The sequence below is a fragment of the Panthera leo genome, chromosome B4 (genome assembly GCF_018350215.1).
Source record: "Panthera leo isolate Ple1 chromosome B4, P.leo_Ple1_pat1.1, whole genome shotgun sequence".
Classification (NCBI taxonomy): Eukaryota; Metazoa; Chordata; class Mammalia; order Carnivora; family Felidae; genus Panthera; species Panthera leo.
The window spans coordinates 25,585,637-25,602,966 of record NC_056685.1 but is presented as its reverse complement, the minus strand read 5'-3'; the positions used below and the strand labels follow the sequence as shown (position 1 = coordinate 25,602,966).

Below are 17,330 nucleotides of genomic sequence, written 5' to 3'. Positions count from 1 at the left end.
TAGTGTCTTCGTGTTCTGTGGATACCTAATATATGTTTATAATTCAGTAGTTTGCTTAAACTGGGATATTCTTCTTTCCCTCAGTTTAGTAGAATTTAGTCAATCCTGTACACATTTGCCTCCCCTCATGTTCTCTCATCAGCTCAAGCTAAACACGGAACTGTGACGTTGGGGACCTTCCTTCCATGCATAGTTTGGTTAGTCAAGTGCACGGGGACATGCTCTTCTGAGTGTATGAACTGTCTTAGTGTCATATTGACCTTTTATTTGGCAGATTCATTCCTCTACTGCTAAATATTCTGCCCTGCCCCCAACCACGCCCCTCCCCCCTCCTCACCCCAGCCTTCCCAGCATCTCTTCCTTGTTACCCGTCATTGTCTCAGGTGAGCCATCGCCCTGTCTGCAGGCAGACCGGGGGTGGGGGGGAGTCTCCTCACTGATCTGAAGTGAATAGTCCAAAGTGGCAAGGATGATTTGTCTGCTCTTCACTTCGGGAAGGCCCTCCAGTCACTTTAAACTACATTAAGCATTGTTATTTTCATTTAGGCTTCAAGTCTCCATAAGCAGATGTGAATCCTCAGTATAAGTCAGTAAAATCATAGTTCACATCCTTTATCCGCCTAATTCTCCTCAGGTTTTCTGAACCACAAACACTTGGTTAAGCTGGAGGCTTTTTATTCTTTGCTTCGCCCTTGGATTGGTTTTGATGTAGTCCAGATGGCGTGTCTGTACTTGGTAGCTTTCTTGATGAGAAGATACTTCTCTATCGTTTGCCAAATGTGACAACTCTGCTAATTTTCCTCTTTCACAAAGCATTGTGACTTTATTCTTGTCTGTATAGGAAATAAATAGGTTTCCTGGCTCCTTTTTTATCCATTACTTCTTATTCCCGTCTTCCATCCATCTTAAAGATTCAGAAAGTAATTTTTATAATAAAGGTGAATTTTGTGAAGTGGGTCTGTACCAAATGGTAAGCCTTTATGTGACTTTTTGGTGTAAGTTTCTGACTGATGCAGTTTGTCGTCTGAGAATTCGTATTTTTGTGTGAGGGACCTCCTTGTGAATTTTCAAATCTCAGAATCTTTTGTCTTCCTCTATAACTGTATCACTTTGAAATGGAAGATAAAAGTTTGTCAATGATTTTCAATCCCTCAAATTGTAAATAGAAAGCAAGCAAGAGTTCTTGACATTTTTCTCATGAATATGTTAATTGTATCAAGAGCTCTTGTAAAAACTGCAGGGAGACCGGATGTTAAAAGGTTTAAAAGCAAGATCTGTTTTTAAAAAACAACCGATCAACCTCTTGAGATGAATTACGCCGCTGGCTGGTTTGCCACCATCTCTGGATGTAGCCAGAGTTCCCCAAGGTTTAGTTCTGCCAAAACGACGAGGGGATGACAGTACTTACAAGGACAAATTGATCTTGTAGCTGATGAACCATCTTATAATGTCACTTCAAAAGTTGGGGGGCCAGAGATCCAGAATGATTAAATCATCTGAGTGGAGGTTTGTTGTCAGCTCTGAGTAACTCTGTTTCCATAAGGCAATGCCAGCATGGTATAACTGATCACCCCCACTGTGTTTCTTTATTACGTCCAATGCTGGCAGCCTGGAGGGGAGTGAGAAGCCTGTGCAATCATCTCAGTGAAGGGATTAATATTATTTTTCTGTTGCCACTTGAAGCATTTTGCAAGATTAGTGCACGAGTATTTCAGCATGTTTCGTGTTCATGACAAATGATTTCTTCCTGGGAGCCTCACTCAGGATAAAGGTTACATAAGACAATATTGTCAGAAGTCTGTCAATGAATATGTAATATTGATATCATCATAATTACAGCGACTGAGGTTTTTTTTACAAGTGTTTGTCAAATAGGTTTATCTTGAACATCAGATGATATGAGATACCTTGAACTTAAGCTGCTTGAGAACAGAGAGCATTTTGTTATGTTCCTTTACTATGGAAATGTTCTAGACTGACTCAGGTCAAGGACGTGTGATCACTTCTTTTCCTTTCTTTCTAGTTCACTCTTTACCCAAAACATGGGGCTCTTTGACTGTTTTTTGTTTTTTTGTTTTTTGTTTTTTGTTTTTTTGCCAATTGTGGAAAGCCTTTCTCCCCTTAATGTATTCCAGCAGGATAAACTTAAATTTTGTAATCTGTCTCTTTAATGCTTGGGCATATTCCTGTGTTTTAGCATTTGATTTGGAATTTATTTTATTTTATTAAAATTTTTTTTGTTTTACTTATTTTTAAAAGAGGGAGAGAGAGAATGGGCGGAGGGGCAGAGAGAGGAAGGAGACACAGACTCCAAAGCAGGCTCCAGGCTCTGAGCTGTCAGCACAGAGCTCAATGCAGGGCTCCAACCCATGAATTGTGAGATCATGACCTGAGCCGAAGTTGGACGCTCAACTGACTGAGCCACCCAGGCGCCCTCGGAATTTATTTTTATTTTAAAAATGCTCACATAGATTGTATAGCTAAGTGAGGTGTCATTCTAAGCTTTATGAAAAAGCCATTCAATCCTCATTACAATGCTGTAAGGTTAGCACTGCTGTGTCTATGTTGCAGATTAAGACATGGCTGCACAGAGCTGTTAATTACCAGTTGCGCGGTTGGCATTAGTAGTGACGTCATTTGGCTCCAGAGTCTAAGCATCCTACCACAGCGCCTTTGTAAGCGTGGTTCTTTTCTACGAGATTTTTCTTCTGTCCTCATTAATGTCTGTGCTTCCCTCAATGCAGCCCACTTGTCTCCACTGGGGAAGCTTCCCCTGAGGTCATTCACATCCCTCGGTTACACTTTCACGGCGCCACCATCACTCCCTTGTTAAAGCGCCTTTCCCAGTTACATTTTTACCTTTATTTTCCCTGTAGTTTCCTACACTACACCCAGGGGACGAATTTGCTTGCTCTTTTCCTTCCCGTCACCTTGTAGCCCCTGTCCTTACCAGTGCCTGGCACGCAGTGAGCACCTGGTATTTGTAGACTGAGGTCAGAAAGGAGCAGGTGGCATTTTGAAACGCACAGGGTCTCCGGACTTTGCCCGCTTCCTACACACGCTCCTCGAAATATCGTCAAGTGTGTTATGTTAAACCTTTCATGAAACTTTGAGCTAAGTATGTTACCATGCTTGTTCTGTCTTTCAGATCATCTCCGGGGTCCTGAAGGAGGGGAATAAGGCAGCAGTAGCTGTCAGCAGGAAGTTAATTATTGAGTGAACTGGTGCAGGATTGCATGGATGCAGTTCTGCTTCCTGGGGTTAGCAAGTAGCAGTCCTCTGTGGCTGGAACGGAATTTCGGGGGAAATTGTGAGCCCTATGGCTGGAGAGAGGGTTCTATCAGATCATTACCCAGAAGCGAAAATTTTAAAATGATAAAAGTAATATCAATTTTGTAAAAACTCAAGCAGTGCAGAAATGTATACAGCAAAAATGAGAGTAATTGTTTCCTGTTCTGGTTTTTCTGTGTAGATTAGACGCTGAGAGCCCCTGGAGACTGGTCCTGAGGATGGCCCTCTGGGCTATCTAAAAGTATAATGAGTGAGTGAATAAATGAGTGCATCACTGGATCAAAGGGAATGCAAACTTTAAATTTTCATATTGTCAATAATGTGTACCAATTTATGACTTCCCTGCTTTATTCATTTTCCCATTCTCCCAGATGTCTCTTTAGCCTTTTTTTTTTTTTTTTTTTCAGAAGCAAGCACTTTCTTCCCTAGCCTCACTCTCAGCAGGTGACCATGTTTCATGGTTTACTGAATACGGCAGCGATCATAAGAGAATTGCCACATGTTCCCTGTACCACATTTCCAGAGTATTCTGCCTTCCTCCTTGGGACTGTAGGTGAACCAGCCGTACTTGTATCTAATGCCATCCCTCCGCTTGTACACCAGACCCCAATCCTGCCCATCTGCTGTGGCAGATCCTGCCGTCTCTTACATTGTAAAATTTCTTTGTCGTGGATCGGTGCCATTACCACACAAATATGCCGGGCTTTTTTCTTTTCCATCTTAAAAACATCTTCACTCCCCATTCCCTTACAAATACCAGTTCTGTTTGGTAAGAGGTTGTAAGGCTGATCTAGATTTACAGTTGTCATTTGCAACATGTCTCTGTTTTTAGTCCCCTTCATCCAGGCTTCTTCATTCTTCATGATGCCAGAATTCGTAAGCTGCATGTTGCCAAATCCAGTGGTTGATCCTCAGTCCTTATTCTGCCTTATTCAATCACCTTCTTGGTGCAAATAATTTTTAGCAGTTTCTCTGCAGACCTCTCTCTTTTTTTGCTGTTGGGTGAAAATTTTGTTTATTATAAAGTCTGGCGTTGTCATCTTTGGTTTTTAAGTTCTTTGTGTGCTAAGAAAAGCATTTAACTCCAACATGACAAAAATGTTCTATGAAATCTTCCTCTAGTTTTTATTTGATATATTTGATCCCCCTGTAATTGGGGTGTCAGGCCCTTAACTTTTATAGATAGCTCTTGAAGGTTTTTGAGTAGGAGATTTAAATATTGGGCTTATTATCGAGACATAGGCAGAGTTGAGGCTAAGTCCTGAATATGCCCCTTTCTAGGCTAAATGCATTTCCTCCTGTAAAATGAAGGTAGTAATGGAACCTACTTATGAAGAGCATTAGGTGAGGTAACGTGCAAACCACGTGCCCACCTTAGCTCTGTAAGTATTAGGTATGATCACTACTAGGAATTGCATCTGGTAGTAATTATTACTATTATTTTAGGAAGCTTTATTCGTTGGTGATGGGAAGGATAGATTAAGGAGGGGAGAGAAAATAGAAATAGGCATAATTTTTAATAACTAGTTTGTTTAGGCACGGTGAAACTGTAGAGGCTTCGACTATGATGGCGGGAACCTTTCTTTATGGTTAAAATGACTATTCAAATCCACTGATTTGGGTAATTTTATGAAGTAATGAAATCTTAATCCCAGATGAGGACTCCTCATAATTATCTTTTGATTAGTGTGTGTGTGTGTGTGTGTGTGTGTGTGCGCGCGCGCGCGCGCGTATTTTTTATTTAGAGAGAGCCTGCGAGTGAGGAAGAGGGCAGAGAGAGGGAGAGAGAATCCCAAGCAGGCTCCATGCTTAGTGTAGACGCTATGCAGGTCTCGATCCCACGATCCTGGGATCATGACCTGGGCTGAAATAAAAAGTCAAATGCTCACCCGATGGAGCCAGCCAGATGCTCCTCTTCTGATGAATATATCATAACTTTGGATGAATTGTTTACTCAAAGCAGTTACATTTCCTTACTGTTTAGGTCAGTGTTGTCTACGTTCCCAGACCTTGATCCAATTGCCTGCCTGTTATGTGATGTATATTTTACTATGAAGATAATAAGATTATTAGAGAATTAGGACTTGAGCTTTACAACACTACTTCTATATATAAAAAAAAAAATCGCAAGACAACCTGAAGTTGCTAAAGCATCGAAGTATTTCAGTCTGTACGTAAAATGCTACCACTGCCCCTCTGTCACTCGTGTTGCTCAGGGCTCAAAAAGCCTCGAGAACATACTCTGACCAGACGGTGTTGGTGAGGGGGAGTAAGCTTTTAGGTTTTTATCTTTAAGGAAGATGACGTATGTTCATCCTTCAGCTTAGTAAAGCTACAGAGAAGCCAGCTGTAGCACATCTAACTTCAAGTGAGTTAGTGAAGTTAAATCAAGATCATGGTCTTTGTATGCAGTGGCTTAATGAACTTGGCTTGCAGAGTGGCAGTTTAGTCTGTATTCAGAACATTCCCGTTAGTATATTATTTTTCATGATTTCAGACAGCCAGCATCTGCCATCTAGCATTGGGGAAGGGGGGAGTAGGCTTCAGTGACCAAACTAAAAATCTGAAAATATCTTTGCCTCTCTCTGCAGGTAGCTCCTCTTGCCATAAACGCCTTCCTTAGCTCCTAAGATCTTGCTCTCTTTCTGCTTTGTATTGTTTTCCCAGATTTAGTTTTGTTGTTGTTGTTTTTTTTAATTGTTAGAAAATGGCACTCTGTCTCTGCCCTCTGCCCCCTTTTATAAACACTAGGCCTTTTTGAGGACATTGAAGTTAAGAGACTGCTCTCTGGATAGGCATGAGTGTTCTTCATTTGTCACCTTTGAACTTAGAACTTTGACTGAATTGACATCCTCTAACTGAGCTGTTGGGTCGAGGCTTAGCCTACTGCTAAAATCTAAAATAGGCAATACTGTTTCCCTTTGAAAATCCTTATTTGTAAAATCTTTACCTTTACTAACCACTGATTAAATACTTTTCATGTGTTCCCACTGCCAAACAACAGAAAGTCACAGAAGAATAAAAGGAGGGGCACCTTGGTGGCTCAGGCGGTTGGGCGTCCAACTTCGGCTCAGGTCATGATCTCGTGGTCCATGAGTTCAAGCCCCATGTCGGGTTCTGTGCTGACAGCTCAGAGCCTGGAGCCTGCTTCAGAATCCGTGACTCCCTCTCTCTCTGCCCATTCTCCCACTCATGCTCTGTCTCTTTCAAAAAATAAGCGTTAAAAAAAAATTAAAAAAATTTTCGTGTATCCCCACTGCCAAACAACAGAAAGTCACAGAAGAATAAAGGCAGAAAGACAGCATTCTTCTTTCTGCAAAGAGGAGAACTGCCCCACCCTTGATGCGTGCACACACGCACTTGCATCTACACGTGGAAGACTGGGCAAGGTATCGTTGTATTGCCTCTCAGCCCTAAATCCATACTTCGGTGCCTGCCCTGTGAAAGTTAAGTCGGGCCCTTTAAGTATCCTTCCTTACGGCTGGCATCAGGGAGGGCACGAGTGGCACACTGCAGGAGGAAGAGGTGTCTCTTCCTTGCTCTGGTGTTTTTCACGTCTTCCTGTTCCTCCCATGGGACTGGCAGCAGCCCACGTGGGCAGCATCCAACGGTGCTTACCCCCTTTGGTTCTGGTGGCACCCTGGTGGACGGCTTCCTCTTGAGTCTCAGCGACACCCCTTCAGAGGAGTTCCTGGTGGGTCACTCGGGCACCCAGAGGTCACCTTACGGGTCTTGACCAGCTAGCCCCAAGGGGGCATTGTCTGTTTGCCAGGCCTTTCCCCAGTTGTCTGCCCACCTGCAGGGATTATTTCGGCTTTCCGGTCCTGGCTGTGGTTTCCTGTCACCCAGGCTCCACCCACCTGTACTGTGGCGAAGCATTTCCTGCTTGACGGTCCCAGCCATGGTTTTCTGTCCACCTGCACACCTGCAGGGGTGTTTGCTGCTGGTCCAGTGCCAGTGGACGAGCTCGGACCCAGGGAGACCCAGCCACCGGGTGCCACCACCTCCGGCCAGCTCTGAATCCTCGTCTTGGGGAAAGCGCTCCTCTTTCAGTGCTGTTTCCTCCTGGGTCTTCTCCTTCATCCCCAGGTATTCTTGAGATTTTGCTTTACCACTTTATACGTCATCCTCTGTTACATATTTATATTAGACTTTCCCCGTTCAAATGACCGCACGGCTCTCGTCTCCAGATTGGACCATGACTGAGGCAAACGTACAGGGCAGAAATGTGAGTTTGAGTACTTGCTAGTGTTTTCTTCAGAATTTTGGTGCATTTAAAAATCTACACCTTTGCATGGTTATTGCTGACTTTCAGCTTGGCCATTATCCGCCCTGGCAACGCACCCTTCCGGGCCCAATTTTCTTCCTTCAGACCGTAGCTCACATCCTGCCAGCTCTAGCATAGCCTTCTGTGACCTTTATCGATCGTTCTCTCCTTTAAATCACTGTGATTATCGTACATATTAATCACATGACCCTTGTCATATTTTAGTTTTTCCGTTGTTGCCTTTTGTCTCAGTATATAAAATACCCTAATACAAAAATACTGCTTTTTTTCCCCCCTGCTGGAATATTTTTGTGAGATAGTTTATTCACATGCATCTTTGACATTGTCTTGTACCATATATACCCAAATATAAGGTAGGGTTTTTTTCCCCCCACTATTAAAATTCTCTCTCAGAAAAGAGAGAGCTGCCTTACATTCAAGCCCTGACAAAGTTTCTTTTACTGACTTACACAAAAAATGTGTTGATTGGAGAAGCCACAATTATTCTCATATAACCTAAATTCCCATTTTTTTGGAGTCATTGAGACATCACTTGACAGAATTGTTGTTCTTGTTTTAAAGAGACAGGATAGTTTCAAGGTTTAATTTTTTTTTTTTTTTTTTTTTTTTTTTTGAGAGAGAGGGAGACAGAGTGTGAGCGGGGGAGGGGCAGAGAGCGGAGGAAACAGAATCCAAAGCAGGCTGCAGGCTATGAGCTGTCAGCACAGAGCCCAACACAGGGCTCGAACTCACGAGTTGTGAGACTATGACGTAAGCTGAAGTCGGACGCTTAACCGACAGAGTCACCCAGGCGCCCTGAGACAAGGTAGTTTAAACGAGGCTTCGTTATTATTTCTTGGAGAGGGGTTAAAAACCTCACACCTGCAAATGTTAAAGATACTTAGAGAATAGGTTAATGGTTTTGTTGTGAAGATCAAAAACCTAAAACTACAGGACAGGTGGAAAAGCAACAGCTTTACCCGGATCCTTAGCGATGACATCTCCCACACGTTCAAAAAAGTGTTGTGTCTCAAGTAACTAGAAGCGAAAATGATCTTCTTCAACTCCACAAGTGGCACTGATGATGAGGAAGTCATTGTGAAGGAATTAAACAAAATGGTTGTATGAAATATGCAAGCGGGGCAAGACCCAAATATCTAAATTACCATATTTGTACTTAATAGGTAATTCAAAATGTGTGTTCCTAATCAAATTATAATTTAAACATTTTAAGCAGGGCATGGGCATCTTATCAACATCCCTGACAAGTAATGCGGTGTTTGAATATTGCATCAGCAGCTTGAACGTCTGTTTATTTTACTTAGAAGAAAATACGTTTTGAATCTTGGACAAATAGAGGAGATCATTATATTTAGGGTTGCCTTTTGTTGGAGAGTAGATAACAGGTATTGTTTGTTATCGAAGCTGTAAGATCTCTGGGGTAGAGGTGGTGGCATAGTCTGGACCTACCTGTACTCAGGAACCAATATAGTGCTCCGAATGTGAGAATTCATAAATGCTGATTCTTAGGAACATGGACCTTAAAGATGTAACTCGGGTGGTGGTCTTTGCTGAAGCCTTCCCTGATGTCTCCTTGCTCCTTGCCTCACCACGCAGTCTAACCCCTCTCTGTACTTTATAACAGATCTGTGTGTGCCTGTCCTTTCCACTGTACAGTCCTGAGGACGGGGATCGTGTCTGATTTATCTTAGACCTTTAGAGCCACGAACAGTGCTTGGTTCATAGGTACCATAAAGGTGGCCTGGAATGAAGCCCATGTGGGCTGGAATGACTACACGGGAGGTAGTCCCTGCCTTTGCCCAGGGACCATGTACATTTAGGTAAGGTTGTTCAAGATATCTCTTGTTATTTGAACTCTCATTACTTGCTCTCTGAATCTCAAGGACCAAAAACATTTGGATTTCATAGTGTTCTTCGCTATTGGAACTCGAGGAGCTAAAATATAAAAAAGCACGCGTGAGAGCACAGACCTGGTTTTCGCCATGGACGGCAGTGGTTTCTGGGGCCCCTGTGATGCCTATGAGAGGAAACGATTGTCCGTGTTACCTGCGTTGAGGCCACTTGCCCCACCTTCCTAGCTCTTCTCACCCTCTTTCATTTCTGGCGGGCACTGTCTTGTCTCTCTTGGCTTTGGTCCATGGCTACCAGTTGTGGGAGCTGAAGAGTAGTGACTACTGTCATCTCTAGAGACCCAACTAGGTGGCGTATAAATTAGGATTGCATGAAGCTAGGAAAACCCAGAAAACTCAGGTTTATGAGCTACTGCTAACAGAGAAATTATTTTAATTTAAACAGAATATGGTTTATTCCCACAAAAAGGTAAGCAGTACTGGGTAAAGCTAACACTTTCCATATGTAAAAGACTGGGATGGTTTTATTTCTGAGTCTGGCATTGTGTCCAGGGAAACGTATACCTACATTTTCTGTTGTTTTGACTTTGAACCATTGCAGTGGTGCGTGCATGTGTGTGTATTTAAATCAAATGCCTATTCTGCACCAGCCACAGGGCTCAGTGCTGCCATGTGCACGGTTCCCTTCAATTCTTATAACAGTTGTATTTATGATAATATCTTCTTTTGTCTCAACTTCATTTTGAGGTAATTGTGTATGCACGTGTTGTAAGAAATAATACAGATCCTACATACCCTTGACCTTGCTTCCTCCAGGGGTAACATCTTGCATAACTATAGTAATCACAATGGGCAAGTTGTCACTGATAGAATCCATTAACCTTCAGACTTCACCTGTATCACATGCACTTATTTGTGTACGTGTGCATGTTTGTGTGTTTGTTTTTTTTTTTCTGTTTATTACATGTGCAGATGACTGTCTCTTTTTCGACATGTGAGGGAAACAAGGCTTAGGTAAGTTATGTGAAATAATGAAGTATAGACCTGGGGTTTGAATCTAGGTCTGTTTGACCCAGAGTTTTGCTTTTTCCGTAATAGTAATGACAACTAACAGTAATAATCAATAACAACAATGGCCGAAGCTCACTGAGTTACATACGGAACAGGTTGAGTATTCACCATGTGCCAGAGACTGTTCTAATATATTACCTCATTTAACCTCCCCCAACAACTGTACCTCATAAATTATATTCCATTTCAATTAGTACCATTAGTTAACCGTATTACCAAGGAGTAAGGAACTAGTTTTACTGCCTCTGAAATCAATAATAAAATAGTGAAATTCTACCTTCTCTTTACATAATTTTAAATTCGAACCTCTGACTTTAACCACTGATCTTGGCGATTGTCATTATTTTGTGGGTATGTATGTATCTGTGTAAAGTGAGACCTATATTTTACACTGAATTAGGTTGAGACACCTTAAAAATGTTTCTCCTAAATTATGAATAGGAGCTAGTTCAGGCAAGATGCCAGGTTTTTAAGGGAATAAACATAAACCATCAAGAATACTTAAGAATGTAGTTGGGGTAAGTTTATTTTTTTGTTTTTTGTTTGTTTTTTTCCTGGGGTATCCTACATCTTTTTGGCCACATACAGCTCCAGGAATGTTTGAGTTTAATCTCTCAAGTTACAGATCTGACATTCCAAGTGAAAACTCATACATTTGGTTGTGATTGATTATCAGAATACTATAATGCTCTTGGAAGATAATAGGTATACTAATCAGCAGTCCATAGTTGACGATTCTTTGCTAGTTAAATATCTTGTAAAGCTGTCCCTCTGATGAACAACAGCACTTATTCAGAGCAGGAATAACAACAGTCCCGTGTGTTGTAGATCCCAGGAGGTCTTGGTGTTTTTGTAGACAGCAGACAGAAATAAAAGGAAGTTTGTCCTTTTTACCTCATGTAATCCCACTGGAAAGTGAAGCATGTGCTATGAGTTGATACTGACTTCTGCCAGGTCACCTCCCTGAAGAGTCCTGGGCAGGCACTGTCGCAACATTTCTTGGACAGGCGTCTGACGGCCCCTGAAGGAGATGGATGGTTTATGTAGTACGCTACTGTGGAACACTGTGCTACTGTCTACCCCAAGGAAGCTTCTAGTGAGCAGTGCCTCCAGTGACCTCCGTCTTTGACCTTAACTCTTTCAGGGGGTATCCCATACGCTCAGATTAGAGTCAGATTTCAACTAAGTTCTGTGTAGCTTGTCGTCGTCGTTTTAAACGGGCAACGACATCAAAGCAACACCAAGTGTGGTTTAATCCGTCTCACTTTTTAGAACTTGATTTTGGAAGTTAGATAATGCAAATGTTTTTGAAGCTATATGTTATTAGGAACTATTTGGAAACCGCAAAACCTTTTTAATGGACCACTCTATCAATTTTCTGCTCTTCTAAGGAAGTTTTTCCTATTCATGACTCATTTCACTCTTTGGCTAACATTGAGGGAAATGTAATAACGATTAAGGAAAGGAATGTATGCGTTTTCTTCTTCTTCTTCTTCTTTTTTTTTTTTTCTTGAACGTTTGTAGACATTTTCTGTCCCGGGTTATGTAAACTTGGATGGCTGTAGAATGTTGACAATTCAAAGGTAAAAACTCGCCTGTTGATACACACTTGCGTGGAATTTAAAAATCCAAAAGATTCGTTGGCTCCTTTGGAGAAGTGTTTTGCTTGATGGCCCAGAATACAGATCCAGTAAAAACGACATGTTCCAGCTGTCATTTACACACACCTTAAAGCGAAATTAATGAGATCACTCTAAGATTACGCTTTGTGTTTTATTTTCATTTTATAGGTCTGTATGAGCTGTTGGCTGCCTTGCCAGCCCAGCTGCAGCCACATGTGGATAGCCAGGAAGACCTGACCTTCCTCTGGGACATGTTTGGTGAAAAAAGCCTGCATTCACTGGTAAAGGTAAACCATGCTGATGTCAGATTCTCTTTGCGGAAAAACATATGGAAAAATATGCTGAGCGCCATCTAGTAAACCAGAGATCAGATTGTTGCTGTCTGAAAACAAAACAGCCTTGTTCCATTTCCCTGACGGGCGTGGAAGTTGTTAAAGATCCCACCAAAAATATATAGATGATTTCACTTAATGGTGGTGATCTAGCTGTGCATACTAATGCAGCAAACGTGTGCTTGCCCTGTTTAGAAAAAGAATATGAAATAGTAGCAGGAAGGTTTAGACTCTTTATGGGCGACAGTCATGAGCTGGAGTTTAACTCGAATAAATAAGTGTTCACAGCAAAAATTAGAAGGAATATATTTTCTGAGGTTAAGGATGGCAGTGGTTCAGTAGCCACATTAATTTAAAATAATTTCCTTTAACAAAGTCAACTGAAATTCGAGCAAGCTGTTTCTTTTTTGGTGCAACGCCATTGAAATGGTATTTTGTGTATAAATATCCTGATGCTAAATGCGAGTAAAAACAGTTTCTGGAGACGGTTTTGGTGAAGCATCAGGCCATGGAAATTGATCAGCCACCAGAAATGAGATCTTGCCACACAGCAACCCTGGGAGTGATCAGAGCTCTTAAAATAGTAAAATGAGAACAAGAAGCTTACTGGAAAATATGCCACTTTTGCTTCTGGAAATATGAATTGCATTTTCTTTCATTTAACTCAAGCTGAAAAAAATTGTGAGTCCTGCTTGAGTCTGTAGGAGATGGACCCCTCTGATGCTTTAGCTCCAGCTGGACCGACACTGAATTCAGCTAAATTTGTTATGGTTGCCAGTCGTGATAGAAGGCTCTTACTGATGCATAGTGTTTGAAAATGAACCACTTCTGAAGTGCTGTTGCTTCACAGGATAGAATAATTCTTAGTACATTTTGTCTAATCTGCTGAAATTCGCGCGCCTCAAGAGGTGGCAATTCTCAGGAAATGAAAATGTTGAGAAGTGGCGTCTTCTTAGCAATACGTTTAAAGACTAGCGTGCTTTGTTCATTTAGTTTTCATATAATCGCCAAGGTATCTTTATCTTTGTGTTCTGAAAAATTTGGGGGAGTTCAGTTGCTCTGTTGGGGTGTGTCAGAAGTGGCCTTGAGATTATAATTGAATGACGTTTATGATTTCCAGAGGCAATCATGAAAATATTCCTGTGTGGAATGTTTGGAAGTTAGATACCTATGGATTTGTTCAAATTGATTTGATCTAGGTGGAATAAGACGATTTCAAATGACTTCATCACCCCCTTAATCATTAAATAAACCTGCCCAAAACGAGGCATGCTTTTGTGATGTGGCTACTGTCTCAGTTTCCTTACCTATCTAAAATGGAAATTGTGGTATCTGTTGACAAGACCGTTTGTGAGTTTCAGATAAAAGAGTGAAGCGCTTAGTTCTCTGAATAGTTACATCGGTTCGGCAAGTATAAGCAGGCATTAAGTATTAACAAAATTAATATCATAGTATGTAAAGGACCAAAAAGTAATGACAGAGATGGGTATGATTTCTATTAAAAGAACACTAATGTTTTAAAAAAAAAAAACTTAGTTATTGGGGCGCCTGGGTGGCTCAGTCGGTTAAACATCCAACTCTTGATATCAACTTAGGTCATGATCTCATGGTTTGTGGGTTTGAGCCCCACATCAGACTCTGTGCTGACAGTGTGGAGCCTGCTTGGGATTCTCTGTCTCTCCCCCCCCCCTTTCTTTGCCCCTCCCCCTCCCTCTCTCTCTCTCTCTCTCTCTCTCTCTCTCTCTCTCTCTCTCTCTCAAAATAAATAAACTTAAAAAAAATCTTAGTTACACTAGCTTTTGAGTTTCAGGCATAGATGGTTTTTCAAAGTAAATGCGAATAACAAGTGGTTAGGGAGCATACAGTTATTGATGTCTGATTTTATTAAAAACAGCGAATGGAATTTAATTCCAGGTTGACGTGGCCAGTATTTAAATAGCACAGTAACATGTGTACTATTGCAAATGTCTTTCAGTAATTACTATAAAATGTATTTTTAAAGTGAGGTTTACAGTGCCCCCCCCCGCCAGTCCATTCTCTGTTTCTAACTGGTTACCCCCCTTCCCAGCTTCTGTCACATGCACACCTCGAGTGTGTCCTTTGACTGACCCATTCTCTTCATTTTCAAGTATGTAAAGTCTAAAATGCCTCCAGGAGGCAGGCTCATGGGATCACAGTTTAAACACTGGAACAGTCCGCTTAACTGTATTCCAAGTGCCTCTATTGGAGGATAGAAGCCTCCAGCTTTTGTCCATAAATCTTGGTAGAGCAAAAGGAATCGGACAAGATGTGTTTCAGAGTGAATCAAAATGTGCTTTGATGTTAGGCTCTTTTGCCTGAAGTTGTAGCTGCCGGGATGTGATTGAAAGCTAGGTACAGGCAAAACTGGATTTTATTCCAGCACAGAGTTTTCGTAGCGGTCACCCTATTTTATGCTTACAAAAAAAAAAAAAAAAAAAAAATGGTTGTTATAACATCGCACAGTTTTAAACGCGAGTAGCTCTCTGGTCTAACGTGAAATATGCTTAAGAGGACGCAGTTTGGCGTTAACAGCCTGTGACAGGTATGGCATGCCACCTTAGTTAGGGTCACGAGCGGTGCTCTGGCAGGGATACTGTAGTTATGAGCTTGTCACCGGAAAGGAAGTGTTATGATCCTAGAGAGTGTTAGCCGCAGCTATTTTTTAAAAAGAAAAACTCCTAAACTGAGGAGGTGGATAATCAGGACTGTGAGCATGAGATTTTAGAAGTGTCTGAAGAAAGGCGGTCCTGATAGAAGATGTGGGAAATACCCTAGAGAAGCCGTGGCTCTACGGCAAGGATAGCAGTGTTCACATGACACAGTGAATGTGGTAGACCACCAGTAAGCAGAGAGCCACGGTTTAGAGAGAGAGAGAGCCGAGGAGAGGCAGAGGGTACGAGAGAATCCCAAGTAGGCTCCATAATCAGCACGGAGTCCGGCGTGGGGCTCAGTCTCACGACCGTGAGATCATGACCCGAGCCGAAATCAAGAGTCAGACGCATAACCGACTGAGCCACCCCTGGACCCTGAGAGCCACATTTTTGACCCATCATGTACAAATAGAATCGTGCAGCATATAGTTTGTGTCCCTATCTCATTTCTAAATTTGTGGTTTTTTTCTGTTGAGATTTCTTTACATTTTATTTTACTTGTTTGTGATGTATGTGTTTTTGTAATCTGGTTTAAGTTTATTTTTTATTTTATTTTAGAAAGAGAGCACAAGCGGGGGGGTGGGGGGAGAGGGGAAAGAGAGAGAGATGCTCAAACAGGCTCCACACTCAGCTTGGAGCCCAACACGGGGGTCGATCCCACAACCCTGGGCTCATGACCTGAGCTGAAATCCAGAGTCTGGTGCTCAACCAACTGAGCCACCCAAGCGTCCCTAAGTTTAGTTTAGAACAAGATACGGCATAAAGACTTGCTTAAATGTTTATTTTAAACAAGGTTGTTACTTCTGTTTCCTCAAGAAATTTTTGTTTGTATTTCACAATTGTGTTCGGTTTCGAGGAAAAGAATATCACAGTTTTTGTTAAATAGTTGCGGATGTTTTCATTACCCTTTTAAATAGTTGCATATACGTGTACGAGCAGGAGAAAAAAAGGTAGCAGCTTTTTTTGGGATTCCAAATTGTTTCAACAAAACACATGTTGATTATTTTTAAGAAAGTTTTTTGGTTTTGTTTTTTGAGTGAGAGCGAGAGCAAGGGAGGGGGCAGAGGGAGAGAGGGAGAGAGAATTTTAATCAGTCTCCACACTGTCAGTGCAGAGTCTAACACGGGGTTCCATCTCACAACCATGACATCATGACCTGAGCTGAAATCAAGTCAGATGCTCAACCGACCGATCCACCGAGGCGCCCCAAGAAAGTTTTTTAACGTGGCTTAATTACTGTATTTCTGTGATTTCGGTCTTAAAGAGTAATGGTATAACACTCAACCACACCCTTGCAACATTTAGTTACATAATTTTAACTTTTGATGTTTTCATCATCCTGTCTTTGTTGAGTTCTTACTCTTGCCACACTCTGTATGGGCCAATACGGCTACCATTTTCTGTTGGACAGTCCCTAGCTTGCAGTCTCCAGTGTCCCAGAGGGGTTATAGACAAGGGGATGGGCAGTTACAGTGTGGTTAAGTCACGTGAGAGAGAGTGAGCAAGCAGGGGAGGGGCTGAAAGACAGGGAGATAGAACCCCAGGCAGGCTCTGCGCTGTCAGCAAAGAGCCCGATGTGGGGCTCGAACTCACGGAGCTGTGAGATCTTGACCTGAGCCAAAATCAAGAGTCAGATGCTTAACCAACTGAGGCACCCGGGCATCCCATTTTATGTGTAGAGCTTTTTTTGGTGCCTAACTCAACACTGGATCCAGAGGCTCATGGAGCATTTGATATTTCAAGGTGAAACTTGAATGTTGACTAGGCATTGCTCAAGTAAGAATTTATGGGGGGTTGGCAGGGTTAGGCAGAAGGAATAATCTACACAAACACCTGCAGGCAAGATGGAGCCTTGTGCCTTTAGGATGGAGACTGACAGGTTCTCTGGGCTGGTACATGGAGTAAGGAAAGGTGTGGGGAGCAATGCAAAGTGTGGCGAGGAAGGTAAGCCAAGACCCATTCTTGAATGACTTTGACTTTATCCCAACGCAGTAGGACCCATTGGATAGAGAGGTTTAAATCAGGGGAATGAAGCTATCATTTTTTTTTTTTTTTTAAGAAGTAAATTAGTGTGCTATGGAGATGGGAAGGGATGTGAGAGAGGGGAGGTGATTTTAGTGTGGAGAAAGGGAGGCTGATGTTCAGCCTGTCCTCACCAGCAAGCCTGCCCTTTGTTAACATATGGAAACTTCTTCCCCTTCCTT

At 42.0% G+C, this 17,330-nt stretch overlaps 1 protein-coding gene across 5 annotated transcripts in view; it reads left to right on the top strand.

Annotated features, from left to right (window-relative positions):
• Positions 1–17,330, top strand: part of MPP7 (membrane palmitoylated protein 7) — a 279,215-nt gene that overhangs the window by 88,920 nt on the left and 172,965 nt on the right. For 4 of the 5 annotated variants that reach the window (XM_042945204.1, XM_042945203.1, XM_042945202.1 and 1 more), the window contains exon 3: positions 12,291–12,409. In XM_042945204.1, coding sequence (XP_042801138.1) covers positions 12,291–12,409 — 119 coding nt within the window. The remainder of the gene's footprint in view (positions 1–12,290; positions 12,410–17,330) is intronic. The other variant, XM_042945206.1, reaches the window with a different exon arrangement.